Below are 14,313 nucleotides of genomic sequence, written 5' to 3'. Positions count from 1 at the left end.
CTCCTACAATATTCTCTTTGTACATCTAGTATGCTAAACAGTGAACAAACATCATTTGGGCAGGATGGAGACATGGTCTGTGAAGTCTGAACAAAAACAGGAGTGGGCGTAGACACAAAATTGAGGGCGTAAAGAAGTTGTACAGCCTGCCGCAGCCATTGTCTGAGGTTACTGCTGTCTAGCCAGGGCGTAAAACCTTATCCTTCCCCCTGCTGGCTGTGTATGACCATGGGAGGGGGAAAGGGGAACCAGAGTGACATGACTGCAGTTGCAGCGGACCATAAGGAGGAAAGATTGCTGTCCTTGATTGTGGCCATTGTCTCTGCTGCCTCCACGTCCTTAACATCCACAAGAGGGCTGTACTAGCTTCTGAATATGTTGCAGAGGCTGCATTTGATGATATGCAAGACCCCAAAAGTATCCTTTGAGCCTTTGGTATTGTTGGTGGAATTGACTGGCTGGAAATAGCAAACCCAAGATGCTTTTAACTGCAGATTCCTCACCTTTTAAAATATCCCCTGGCTTCAGACTGAATTCAAAAGATTTTCCGCATAGTCCTTGCCTGTACATAAGTGGCATAATTCGGCACTGAAGTGTTGACTCTGCTCTGCCTTGAGCTGGGTATAGACTCCACCCAAGTGTTTTAATATCCGTTTCTTTCTCAACACTGTCCACGCCCTCGGATGCAGAGCCCAAAAACTAATTGAATGTGCCGGTGTGCAGATCTCTAATTTGAGATTTTTTTAGATGGAAAAGAGCCAAATGCACGAAAAGGCGAGACAGGAGGGCAGTGAGGAATCTGCATTTAGAGTATGCACCAGAATAGAATAGCAAATTTCTTTAGAATAGATACCAAAGTAACACATTCCCCCAGTGGTGTTTCTGTGACTTAGACCGTAAAGCCCTGCAGGACCGGATGGCCAAAATGCAATTCTTTTTGGACATGGATGTGAAGGAAACAATGCTGCAGGACCATGTGCACTTGTGCCAACTTCGCGGCATGACAAATATCCAGGACCGGTTCCCATCTTCCCAGCGGTGTGGTAGCAGCTTTGGCCCTGATGAAGTGGGCCCTCAATCCTTATTGTGTGTTTGCTAGCGTGTAGCAAGTCTTGATGCACCTGGATACGGCTTCTTCTGCACTACCTTGCTTTCTTAATCCCAGAGAACCCTATGAAGAGTTGATGGTCCATAAGATGGTCATTTGTACGATCGCTGTAAAAGCAGAGTGCTCCTTTAGGGTCCAAGCAATGGAGTTTCTCCTCCTCTTTTGAGGAGTGAGGCGGGCCAAAGAACGCCGGAAGAGCGATGGACTGTCCAACGTGAAATTGAGTCATGCCTTTTGGTAGAAAGGCCGCTCTAGTCCTCAGTACCAATTTGGATGTAAAGAACGTGGAATTCAGTGGAAGGCCTGGTAAAACTTGAAGATCAGTCACATGAGGTGCTGAGGTGATTGCAATGAGGAAAACCATCAAGAGATGTAGGAAACAGCTGTGTAACGGCTCAAAAGGGGTACACATAAAAAAGGAAAAGACCAAATTAAGGTCTCATTGTGGCATTATGAATGGTTTAGAAGGAAGTAAGTATTGGCCAAACCTTTGAGGGAATTCCTCTGAACAGGTGATTTGAACAAACACGGTTGGTCCAGTAAACACAAAAAGGCAAAAAAGGCCCACAGATAACCCTTAAGAGTGCCCACTGCAAGGCCTTGCTGTGCTCAGGAGAAAACCAACTGTAACAAATCTGACAGTTTAGCCTGCAACTGGTTTATGTTATGGGTGCCAAACCAAGCCACAAACTTTTAAAAGCATCTGCACAAACAGATTTTGTTGAAGGACGCCTTCCTGGTCACCTGGATGACTTCATGTATTTTGGAAGATAGATTAAATGCAGTCAGGTGTCGTTGCTCAGTCTCCATTTATGGAGGTCTAGGTTGAGCAGGCCTGGGCTCAGGTCCCTACCCTGCTGCTGAGACTGAAGATCCGAATTTAGCTGCATCTTAATTGGAGGACAGATGCTCCTGCCCAAAAGTACTGGGTACCACACACTCTTGGCCCAATTTGAAGTCACTAAGATGACCTTGGCCTGGTATCATTCCTGATCTTCATCAACTGGGCCCAGGAGAGGTTGCTGTTAGGCATATGGGAGTCTTGTTCTCCACTGTAAGGGGGTAGCTGCCTCTCCGAGAAAGAGCCTTCTTGCTAACTCCAGTGCACAAAAGTGTTAAGCCTGTGTGTTCTTGGTCGTGGCTAATAAAACCAGCTTGCTTTGTTCCCATTGTTAAAACTCTTCCTGTACCTCCTCCGGGATTAGTTGCTGTTCGTGATGTTCTAGGCGTCGCCAGCTGAGTTTGTTTGCTCTGGTGTTTAAAGATCCTGCCAAGTGGTGTACAATCCGGGAGATGGTCTGACGATTGCCAAGTTTAGAAGCTCAATGCCTCTTGGCACAGAATCCAAGCCCACATCTGCCTTGCTTGTTGCAATACCACATGGCAGTGGTGTGTCAGTGAGGACCTGAACCAGCCTCCCTTTCATGGATAGTATGAAGGCTTTCAACACCAAGTGAATGGCCCTCAAATCCAGTAGGTTGACTTGATGGTGGATCTCTACCTGAGACCCGACTCCTCTGATGTCCACCTCCCCCAGATAGCCACCACACCAGCAGTGATACATCTGTCACCACTATCAGTTCTGCGTGAGGTAGGGATAAGGGGTCTGCTGCAAGTCCATTTGCAGCCAAGCAGCCACAACTGCAGATCTTGTGCAGTCTCCTCCAACACCTGAGTGTAACCAAGCAGATTCCCTTGATGCTGGACCCATTGATACTTCTGAGCCCACAGCAGGGTGATATTTGGCATCTGGTATGGTCGACGAGCAGGATGCAGGAGGCAAATAACCAAGAAGGCTCAGAGCCCACGTCACGAACTCCCAGGGCAGAGGATGAAACATCACGATCATAGCCCAAATCTCCTGGGCTCATTGATCTGGAGGGAAGGCAGTGTATCCAGGACCGCTCTGAGGAAAGAGGGCCTCTGTGAAGGAGACATGTGTGACTTTAGCACATTGTTTGTGATCCCACGTGATGTACGGTGGTTCGCTGTTGTCTGGAGATGGTCCATGACAGACTATAGTGAGTCCGTCTAAACAGCCAGTCGTCAAGATAGAAGAAGACTAGCACCCCTGACCTTGGAAGGTTTACTGTTTCCACTGCCATCACCTTTGTGAACACCCATGGAGTATTGGTGAGGCTAAAAGAGACCATGGCAAACTGAAAGTAATCGTAAACCACCTCAAACCGCAGGTAACACGTGTGGTTATGCAGGTTGGAAATTTGGAAATCGTTGTCTTGCAGGTTCAATGCTACCATCCTGTCACTTGGATCCAGGGCAGAAAGAAGCGGGTCCAGGGTGAACATCTTGAAATTTTCCTTCCGCTACAAGAATTTGAGAGCCAGAAGGTCTAAAATAGGGCGAAGGCCTCAACCCTTTTTCTGCACAACAAAATAATGGAAGTAATTCAGAGTTATCTCCCAGGCAGGGTCCCTCTCTTTAGCTCCTTTGGCAAAAAGAACCTGAGATTCCTTCAGCAAAATGGACAAGTTACCCTTTGAAATACCCTTTGATTTGGGTGGAAATGCCACGGGACAGAATGGAGAATGGCAAGGCGTAGCCTCATTGGACTATCTGCAGGACCAACAGGTCAGAAGTTTTGGCTTGCCACCCATGGAGAAAATGACTGATCCGGCCTCCAATGGGGTGGTCCTGTGCTGCATATGGCAAACTAAGGGCATCTTAAACAAGGTAATGGATGTAATGCGTGAATTAATCTCAGCCAATGACAATCATTTGGAGCTGCATCCCAATCCATCGTTTTTACCCACCATGCAACCTTAGTTTGGACCCAGCGGTATGCAAATCAGTCTTGACCCTGTTCCAGTGGAAACAGTCCAGCCTGACTTGCCAGACTAGGTCCACCCTGAACTGGAACGCAAGCAACCCATGACTGGTTTCGCCCTTGTTACGGCTCATCAGCAAGGTATCGCTTAGTTCCAGTGGCACAGTGAGCAAGCTATAACAGACTGTTGAGCCCTAACAAGGATGAAGCCAGTTTTATGTTGCTTGTGTTCTGGTTCAGTTCGGGTTCAACTGTTCTCATTGGAGCAGGGTCAAGATGAATTTGCACATTGCTGGGTCCAAGCTGTGGTGGTATGGTGGGCATAAGTATGGACTTGCAAGTAGCCCTGAGCAATTTCCAGTGATTAATTCAAACATTCCAGCCATCACATTTTTAAATTACTTCAAGAGGAAACAAAAGCAGCTGAAAAAAATACAAAAAAGGTGCTGCTTGAGTGGCTAGGGATAGGAAAGTTTGCTGCCCCTGCTGGCCTAAGAGACTGTCTCCTATCCTAGCCCCGAAAGGACTGAAGGTGCCTGTGTTGGGTGGCATGGGAGGAGGGTAGACCTTGATGCTGTCTAAGGGTGAAACTCCTAGTGAGGCCTAAATTGGGGTGAAATTGTCTTTCCACACACTCCACATATACTCAACTGAGCCTACTTCCAGGCGAGGTCGCCCCCACTCACCGCTGCTCCTGCCAACTCCTGCCTCGCTCCTCTGCTGCTTGCTGCTCCTGCCTCGCTGCTGCCCGGAACGCCCCAGCCGCCGCAGAACCGCCATTTTTGCCGCCGCTGCTGCCTGGAACGCCCCAGCTGCCGCAGAACCGCTAATTTTCCTGCCGCTGACTCCCGGCGGCCCCGCCCCCCTCCTGCCCATTCACCGCCCCGCTCCCGCCACCCAGCTGCTCCTCCCTCCCGGCTCCTTACTTATGCCGCCCACATGCATGCGCAGAGTTCACGCGCAGCGGGGGGCGCCGATTGTGCGCCAAAGGCAAGCCCCTCTGCGCCTGGACCGCGCCTAGTGCCAGGACCCCTGGCCCCCACCGATGCAAGACGACCCGACAGACCTACGACGCTGCTGCCCTCAACGCACTCAATACCGGCCGGGACCCCACCTGCTGCCGGGCCGCCCCGAAACGCATTTACGGACCCTTCACCTGCAGAACCTGCAAGTTCACCTGCCTCCGTACCTGCACCGCGCCCGCCAAGCCAAGCACCAGCAGCAACCTCAAGTGCATCCTGCTCAGCACCCGCTCCGTCCACAGACACGCCGTGGAACTCTGGAACCTCCTCGACACAACATCACCAGACATCGCCTTCCTCACGGAAACCTGGATGAACGGCTCCTCAGCCCCCGACATCGCCATCGCCATCCCGGACGGGTACAAGATCATCAGGAGGGACCGCATCAACCAGACCGGAGGAGGCATCGCCATCGTCCACAAGAACTCCATCCGCATCACGACCGACACCTTCGCCGCGCCGAGCACCTCCACTTCCAGATTCACACGGACCCAAAGACGACCCTCAGAGGCACCCTCATCTACAGACCCCTGGGACCACGCACTCAATTCAGCGAAGACATCACGGACTTCATCAGCCCGCACGCCCTCCCCTCCGCCAACTACATCCTCCTAGGGGACCTCAACTTCCACCTGGAGAACAACAAGGACCTCAACACCGCCGCCCTGCTGGACAACCTCGCCAACCTCGGACTCAAGCAACTGGTCAACACCCCCACCCACTACGCCGGCCACACGCTTGATCCCATCTTTTCATCCGGCAAGCACATCACCTTCAGCCACTCCACCGGACTCCACTGGACCGACCACAGCTGCGTCCACTTCAACTTCAGGAGAACCACGACCCACCACCACCCGCAACATCACCACCGACCAGCTCACCACCTCCCTCACCCAGAACCCACCTGCCAGCACAACGGACCCCAACGAAGCAGCCCGCAACTTCACGCAGTGGCTGACCGCCTGCGCCGACGACCTCGCTCCACTGAAGAACCCTCCCAGCAGACCCAGAAGCAAGAAGGCCCCCTGGTTCACCGACGAACTCAAGGACTCCAAAAAGACCTGCCGCTCCCTCGAGAAAGCCTGGCTCCTCAACCAGACCACTGACAACATGACAGCCCTCAAACACGCCACCCGCAAGCACCACCAGCTCATCCGCACCACCAAGAAGAAATCACTGAAGGAACGACTGGACAACAACGCCCACGACAGCAAGGAACTCTTCTGCATCGTCAAGGAGTTCTCCAACCCCAGCACCGGCAACAACGACATCACTCCTTCACAAGATCTCTGCGACTCTCTAGCCTCGTTCTTCCACCGCAAGATTGCAGTTTCGGCGCACCATCCACGCACCCTACCGTCGAACCAACGCACTCCACCGCCACCCTTCGCACCTGGACCACGGTGACCACCGAAGGCACGATGAACACCATCCACTCCGGATCTCCAACCGACCCCTGCCCCCACCACGTCTTTAACAAGGCCGACTCCACCATCGCACCCCAACTCCGGGACGTCATCAACACCTCCTTCAACACCGCCACCTTCCCGGAGAGCTGAAAGCATGCCGAGCTCAGCGCCCTACTGAAGAAACCAACAACGGACCCCACCGACCTCAAAAACTTCCGCCCCATCTCGCTCCTCCCTTTTCCTACCAAGGTCATCGAGAAGATCGTCAACAGACAGCTTGCCGCCTTCCTCGAGACGAACGGATCCCTCGACCCCTCGCAGTCCGGTTTCAGAGCCAACCACAGCACCGAGACCGCCCTCATCGCAGCCACCGACGACATCCGAGCCCTGCTCGACAATGGGGAAACAGCGGCCCTCATCCTCCTGGACCTCTCTGCAGCATTCGACACTGTCTGCCACCGCACCCTAGTCCAACGCCTCAGCAACATCGGCGTCCAAGAGAAGGCACTGGAGTGGATCATCTCGTTCCTCGCCGGAAGAAAACAGAGTCCGCCTCTCCCCGTTTCGATCCGAGGCCACCGAAGTCATCTGCGGCGTCCCGTAAGGATCATCTCTCAGCCTCACCGTCTTCAAAGTCTACATGAGACCTCTTGCTGCCATCGCACGCCAACACATCCTCAACATCATCTCCTACGCCGACGACACCCAGCTGATCCTCTCCCTTACCAGAGACCCCGACACCGCCAGAACCAGTCTACACGAAGGGATGAAAGACGTCGCCGAGTGGATGGAGAACAGCCGCCTGAAACTGAACTCAGACAAGACGGAAGTCCTCATCCTGGGACCATCGCCCTCCGCCTGGGACGACTCCTGGTGGCCCCCCGCCCTGGGCACCGCTCCCAAGCCAACAGACCACGCACGCAACCTGGGCTTCATCCTGGACTCCGCCCTCGCAATGACCAGACAAGTCAACGCCGTCTCCTCATCATGCTTTCACACCCTTCGCATGCTTCGCAAGATCTTCCGATGGATCCCGACCAAAACCAGGAAGACGGTCACCCAGGCCCTCGTCACCAGCCGACTGGACTACGGAAACACCCTCTACGCCGGAACCACAGACAAGCTACAGAAAAGACTCCAAAGCATCCAGAACGCCTCCGCCCGACTCATCCTGAACATTCCCCGACGCAGCCACATCTCCGGCCACCTGAGGGACCTGCACTGGCTCCCCGTCAACAAGAGGATCACGTTCAGGCTTCTCACCCACGCACACAAGTCTCTCCACGACCTGGGCCCCAAGTACCTCAACGACCGCCTGACCTTCTACACGCCCACCCGCCAGCTACGGTCTACTAGCCTCGCCCACGCCGCCGTACCACGCATCCGAAGAGCCACTGCCGGAGGCAGATCCTTCTCCTACCTGGCAGCAAAGACATGGAACTCCCTCCCCATCCACCTTCGGCTGACCCAGGACCACCTCGCCTTCAGGAGACAACTCAAGACCTGGCTGTTCGAGCAGTAGCGGACCCCTCCCCCCAAGCAACTTGAGACCCTTCCGGCTGAGTAGTGCGCTATACAAGTGTCATGATTGATTGATTGATTGAACAGAGGGAGCACACAGTGGCTGTACTCTTTTGAAGCACTCGAGGGCAGGGTCGGCTTTCTGGCAAAGAAGTTGAGACATGGGTAGCTTAATTTAGTGAAGCGTAATCATGCTGAATTACATCAGAATTCTGTGAGTCCACCCATAGTTCTGAATTTAGTGCTATTTCGCAACATAAAATGTTCCCCTCCCATTTAAAATGGGTGCAAGAATGCATTTTGCACGCAGAAATATCACTAAATGCAACAGAACACGAATATCGAGCATTCATTTGCGCTCGCTAAATGTGCTCTTCAGGAAGGATTATCATTCCCAGCATTTATCACTATTTTCTCAGCACAAAATCCCCCGTTATGTTGAAAATAGGTGCAAGAAATACTGTTAAATGTGCTCTTGGGGTAGGATTTTCCCCCCAGCTTAGTCCTGACATTTATCACTATTTTCTTTGCACAAAATGCACCCTTGTGCCTAAAATGGACCCAAGGATGCATTGTGCACTAAGAAATAGTGTTAAATGCAGTCAAACATGACTACTGAGCACAAGCGGTCATTCTTTGTCGCTAAATGTGCTCTCACTGTAGGATTGTTTTCCCCCACATTACTCAATTACGCGAGCAGTAGTAATTGTGTTGTTATTTATTATTCCATGTCAAAGAGTAACACTGAATTACCGAAATTACTCCGAGTATTCAAGCTTAATTAAAATTAAGCCCCGGCCCTGGCAAGACCGGTCAGAAGGAATATCCTTGGGTGACATCTGAATTTCACTCTAAAAGCCTGTGGATCTCACCCACTCATGGCGCCGCAGTACCACGCTAGTATCGACCGTTCTCACTGAACGGTCTGTAATGTCCAGGTTTCCTGTACTTGACTGCATCCTTGCCATCTTGAATGGTCTGTGCCAGTTCGGCTCGAAATTCTTCTGGGACTGCAGATAAGAACTCATCGAATGAGTTCATAATGCTGCAGAGTATTTCCCAGCAAACAGCAGGTGTTGACTGACCTGAGCGCAAGACTAGCAGTAGAAAACACCCTGTTCCCAAATGACTCCGTTCTTTTTAACTCTCTTTTAGTAGGAAAAGAATTGGAGTTAACTTGGCAGCATTTAGCCCAAGAGTCCATGAGGGTGTCAGTCGGGCGCTGCGTTGAAAGACAGTAGAGGTTCAGATGGTAACACTTCTGTGAGGATGTTGGATTTTACATGAACAGAAGGCAACTGCACATGCAAGACTTTATCTGCCTGCCAAATAAACCTTTACGAATGAAGCAGACTTCTGTAGAAGGGACGTTGGGAAAACCAGTCCTGTGTCAGGGTAATTGTCCAGCTCACTCCCCTCTTGTTGGTCCTGATAAAATGTTTTCATCAAATGGTGGGAACAATTTGTCCCCATCATCACGCCAAAAACTGATTGACTGCTGGACCGACAGAGACTTTGGAACAGTTGCTGGAGCACTTCTGGGAATGGGAGTGGGGAGAGGCGGTTGGGGCCCAGCTACAAGCCAAACCACCTCTATTGTCAGAGAATATGGGGGCCGGATGCATAGGAACTGATCCAGAATAAGACCACTATGTCTTTTGGTGCCATGAAAGGGCTGCCCCCTCCCCTCACTCCTCCCAAGTATCATCTAAACCTTTTATATTGTTGGTGGAATTAATAGGCTGCTGATAGGTAGCCCTAGGAATGGGTCTTAGCATTGCTGTCTTTGAAGTGCTCCAACACAGAAACAACCTTTTGTCCAAAAGCATGAAGCTGGGATGCCTGCTCGTTCTGTGGAGTGCATCCAGACATGTTTTTGGATCACCACATTGGTACCAGTGTTGTGGGCCACGCAGTCTAATTTGCCAAAACTGGCTCTCAGTACGTACTTTGCCAAGTCGTACCCATCATGGATTGTTTGTGCAAACGTATTCTGAATTCCTGACTGGGAAATCTTGCTGGCCATATCCCAGGAGTGTGTGTATGTAGCACCCCAGCAGACAGCCTGGTAAGTAATCGGGCAGTCAACAGTTTTTGCAAAATGCATACACTGATTAACCAATAGAGTTATTGACTTACTGCCCATTTCAGATGCTACTAACGATGAGAATGACTATAACTATTTTAGGTGTAATTATAGTAGGTCATACATTAACTTACACTTTTGCTATAAAATATTTTCACACTTCATAGTTAAGTTCTGTAAACAAATTGTGTGTATAGTCTGACCATCCTTCATATACTTAGCAAATGGTAACGATGTTCTTCTCTGTGCCATATGCTCAAACTGTGTCTGTAGTGGGTAACCTACAAAAGAGCAACAACCATTATCAACACTGTTGCATAGTGATGTTGGGTGCATTGCATCCCCTTCAAACCCTTCTACTGAGAGGGAGAGCATACCTGCTTAGGAACTGTGAGCAGAAGAACCATGCATGCTATATACGAGTCATAAAGTTGTTGTCACTGAAGTTAAATTGCTGTTTATAAACATTCAGAAAGTATAAATAATATAGCATTGTTTTCTTTCTTCAGTGAGATAATGCACATGACAAACTGAATTGCACTAGCATGGGTGCTTGTCTAATATAGTTAGTGCTTAGTAATTTACTTTGGTCCACTTCAGAAGGATGAAAGACTAATTTCGATTTAGAAATGTGAACTGCTGGTCCATTGTTGACAGTTCTGTTAAATTTTATGTAAATAGAACTGGGAAATGTTAAAACAACGTTGATGTTTCATTAACTGTAAGAACCAATCTGTAATGACTTATCTAGCATATTAAAGATAAGCCCAGTTGGTGGTGAGCCGGTTCATGAAGGTGTCATCTGGAAAGCTGAACAGTATATTAATAGTTACAGTTAGTTCTGTATTTTCATCTATTCTATTGTTTTCTTTTAGGAGTCAACAAGAAGCAGCAGCTAAGAAGTTCTTTTGATGACCCACCTGTCATGTGTACACACAAAGAACAATCTGAAAGTTTGAGAGGGACTTCTTCAGTAGATTAAATTATTGAAATTTGCAAAACATGATGGATTTTGTTTTGTGAATAACTGAGCTCAACTTCTTCAATACAATGAAATGATTACAGTCGAAAGTAATTGTGGGTAGTTTTATTATACACTTTTAAATGAATTGGTGCTTTGCTGGAATACTTCAGAGGAACATTTACACAAATGGAATTGAAAGTTGCATATTTTACTGGTTCATTTCCCTCGCTTTTAGGTGGCAGGCCAAAATCTTTTATTGTATATATTACTCACCTACTGCAGGATGTAAGTCACTAGCATCCATACATGTAATTAAACACGGCTTGCCTTTTTGTGTCTGATAATATACATTCTGTATTCAGCTAACTCTGCCCTTTGTCAACATCTTCATTGATATGTATAATACATATATTTTTTTACAAGTACACTGTAAACAAATGGTTACAGAAGTTTTGAAAATATGCCTAGTGTCCAGTAACTTTCAAGCATTCAAATTAATTGAAATAATATTTATTTTGACCTTAAAAATGTGTTACCTTAAATATGATTCAATGGCAATTTTTAATTATTTTTTAGATTTTTACTAGCAAGTGTAGACGTGTTGATATCAACACAAAATTATGTTTTTGAAAGACTTTTGCAAAGATCACTGTGATTGTTTGTTATAGGTTTTTGTCATTCTGTATAGGACGGGTAACATTTCCTGCCAGCAAAATATTAATTTTGTGAGTACAAAAAACAAAAAAGTCTGCTTCAGTACTCCTGAACTAAGGCACACATCTGGGGTTTATTTAACTCATCAGTAGAATATATGAAAAATGAGTACAGGGGGGTTTAATGCCATTATACATTGGTCCAATTAATTCTTGGCAATCCATTTCAGTAAAATTAAAGACTGTATTACTTTTAGAAAAGTATTTTTTCTCTTTTCTTTTGTTCAGAGGCAAGCAATTATTTTATTTCATGGACTAAGATTTATAATAAGTGCTCTTGAATTAATTACATCTTCCCAGTATGTGTTCTAAAATGGTCAATTAATGATCTTACTGCACCAGTATTGTTTATGATCCTCTTGTTTGTTATGTAAAGTTGGATACAACTAATCCTGTTTATTGTACTAATAGCAATAGATTTAAGAGAAGTGAGCAGAAAAACTGTTTAGTAATATTGACAATTCTGATTTAATTCAAACGTACTTACTATGAAGAACTGCTCACAATATTTTTTATCTTTACAAGAAAGTATTATTCATTTAGAAAGGAGACTCCATTTACTTCAAAACAAGTAGAAGAAAAAGCACCTGATTGTAATGTGAACAATTTGTTTCAATTAAAAAAATTTATTACATGTTGTGACGGGAATCATAATACAGAAACTGGCTGTCACCTGTATATATATTTGTTCATGCTCAACTTAGGTGCCTGAAAAAATGTGTTTTATAGATGGTGATTATATGTTGTGTCCACAATATTAATAATAGTTAAATCTACCCAAAAATATTTTTGTTTCTTCAAAATATTTTTAAGACAGGCTTTTGATCATATACGTAGACTATCTATCCCCACAACACCAGCACAAGCAGGACAAGGCAACCTTATCCTATAAATTGAATGTAAAAAGTGCAGAAGTTATAGATATGCCATACACTTGCATTGTCAGTATTTCAGAAGGTAAGCAAGAGTATTTTTTTTCCGTAACTTTAATAGCGGGCAATATTGAACTATAAATATTTAGTGTAATAACTTATTTGAGAAGTGAAAACCAAATTCATCTTGTTGTACTGTGGTTGTGATTAACCATTATGCTAACTATTACATTTAAAAAATAACTGGATGGGTATGTGTAATCAGAACACACAGCACAGTTTGCAATCTGGTTCTGCTCAGGTTGACCCTTCTTCAAAATATGGTACTGCCATTTGAATTTGTAATTTGTTTGTACTGATAATGAATATTGTAACTAATTACTCATTGAAATGCAAAACATCAGAAGATAGAGCATAACATCTAAAAATGCATACCACTAATTTATAACACGCTATTATCCCCCCTTTATGTCCTAATTTTCTAAACGAAGCTGCAGTGCCTTGTCCCAAGGTCTGATAGTTTCTCTTCTGACGTCTGCATATATGTGAAAAAAGACATATTTGTATGCTTTAAATACATTTATTTTTTCTGGTGAATTTCTTTCTGAAGTGTTTTTATGTGATTATATTTACTGAGTTTTAATGCAACTTTACAAATGTCAGCTAATCTAAACCAGTGTAAAATCAGGATTCTGCATTTATTTTTTTCTGAAGAAAATTCTTTACGTCTATTGTGCCTTTCTTTAGACGACTAAAATGTAACAATTTTATGATGCATCACCTTTCACGGGTCTAATGCCAATTAGTGACCGAAGACTTACTTATGTGTACAAAGTATTTTTCAAGTTCGTTGTTTTAGCATTTTAAAAGTGTTTTTTTATATATTAAATGTATTTTGGGGAAGACTAAGGGTTACTGAATTGGTGCATAAGTAATTGTAAAATCATTGATGTTTCTCACACTAAAGGACAGTTATAGAAGATATAAGACCCATATCGGAGCATACATGACCAAGAAAGATTTAATTGTACATGGATGGTAGATGCTCACTGAATTATTTGCAACCGTGGTTGAAGCAAATCTGCATGCCTTGAAGCCTTTAATTGCCAAGCATTATCCTCTCACTCATACATTTTGTACACAATTGAAAATACCAATGTTTTGAAATAAAAGCGCCATCTTGCAAAATGACGCAGCACCTTACATATTTAAGTAGGTTTCCTGAATGACAACAGCAGCCTCTCATATACATGATTTGGGTTGTAAAAGCGATGTTGATGAGATATGGAAAGTCATACGTTAACTTGTTCTAGTGAAAGGTATATGCGCCTTCTGTAGGAGGATGGCTTTGTATATTCTTTACTAAAGTAAGGTATAGTGTGCACAGAGTCCAGGGAGTCCCCAGAGGCATAGAGCAGGCTATATTAGGTAAGTACTAACTGCTCTCTTTGTGGCACTGTGGGTGAGCAGTTAGTCTTATCCAGAGGGCGTGTTATACATTTATCTCATTCACTCAATCAGGACTGAAGGCACACACTCTGAGACTGAATGCAAAGCAATTGGGTAAGTATAAAAATGTATACATGTATTTTAATTCTAGAACCTAGCAGGACTTGCTAAAGGTAGGTAAAATATATTTTCAATCAGAACATTTCAAGAAGTGCAATTGGGAATGGATTTGCAATATTTACAGGTTTGTATTGGTTCAAAAAGCACTTTAAATTTCACAGTAATTACTTTGGAGTACTTTCTCACTACTTTTGGATTACATCAACTTCTCTGGGTGATATGCCTAGATATCACACCCTAGACTTTGTCACTTACAGTTAAATG

General features: G+C 45.9%; 1 protein-coding gene across 1 annotated transcript in view; it reads left to right on the top strand.

The window, feature by feature from the left end:
• LMAN1 (lectin, mannose binding 1) overlaps window positions 1-13,077 on the top strand; it is a 300,935-nt gene extending 287,858 nt beyond the window's left edge. Inside the window, exon 13 of the mRNA XM_078674898.1 lies at window positions 10,807-13,077. Coding sequence (XP_078531024.1) covers window positions 10,807-10,843 — 37 coding nt within the window. The 3' untranslated portion in view covers window positions 10,844-13,077. The remainder of the gene's footprint in view (window positions 1-10,806) is intronic.
• The last annotated feature ends 1,236 nt before the right edge of the window (window positions 13,078-14,313 follow it).

This window comes from Lissotriton helveticus, chromosome 2_1 (assembly GCF_964261635.1).
Source record: "Lissotriton helveticus chromosome 2_1, aLisHel1.1, whole genome shotgun sequence".
Lineage (NCBI taxonomy): Eukaryota > Metazoa > Chordata > Amphibia > Caudata > Salamandridae > Lissotriton > Lissotriton helveticus.
The sequence above is the reverse complement of the archived record's forward strand: the minus strand, read 5'-3'. Positions and strand labels throughout refer to the sequence as shown.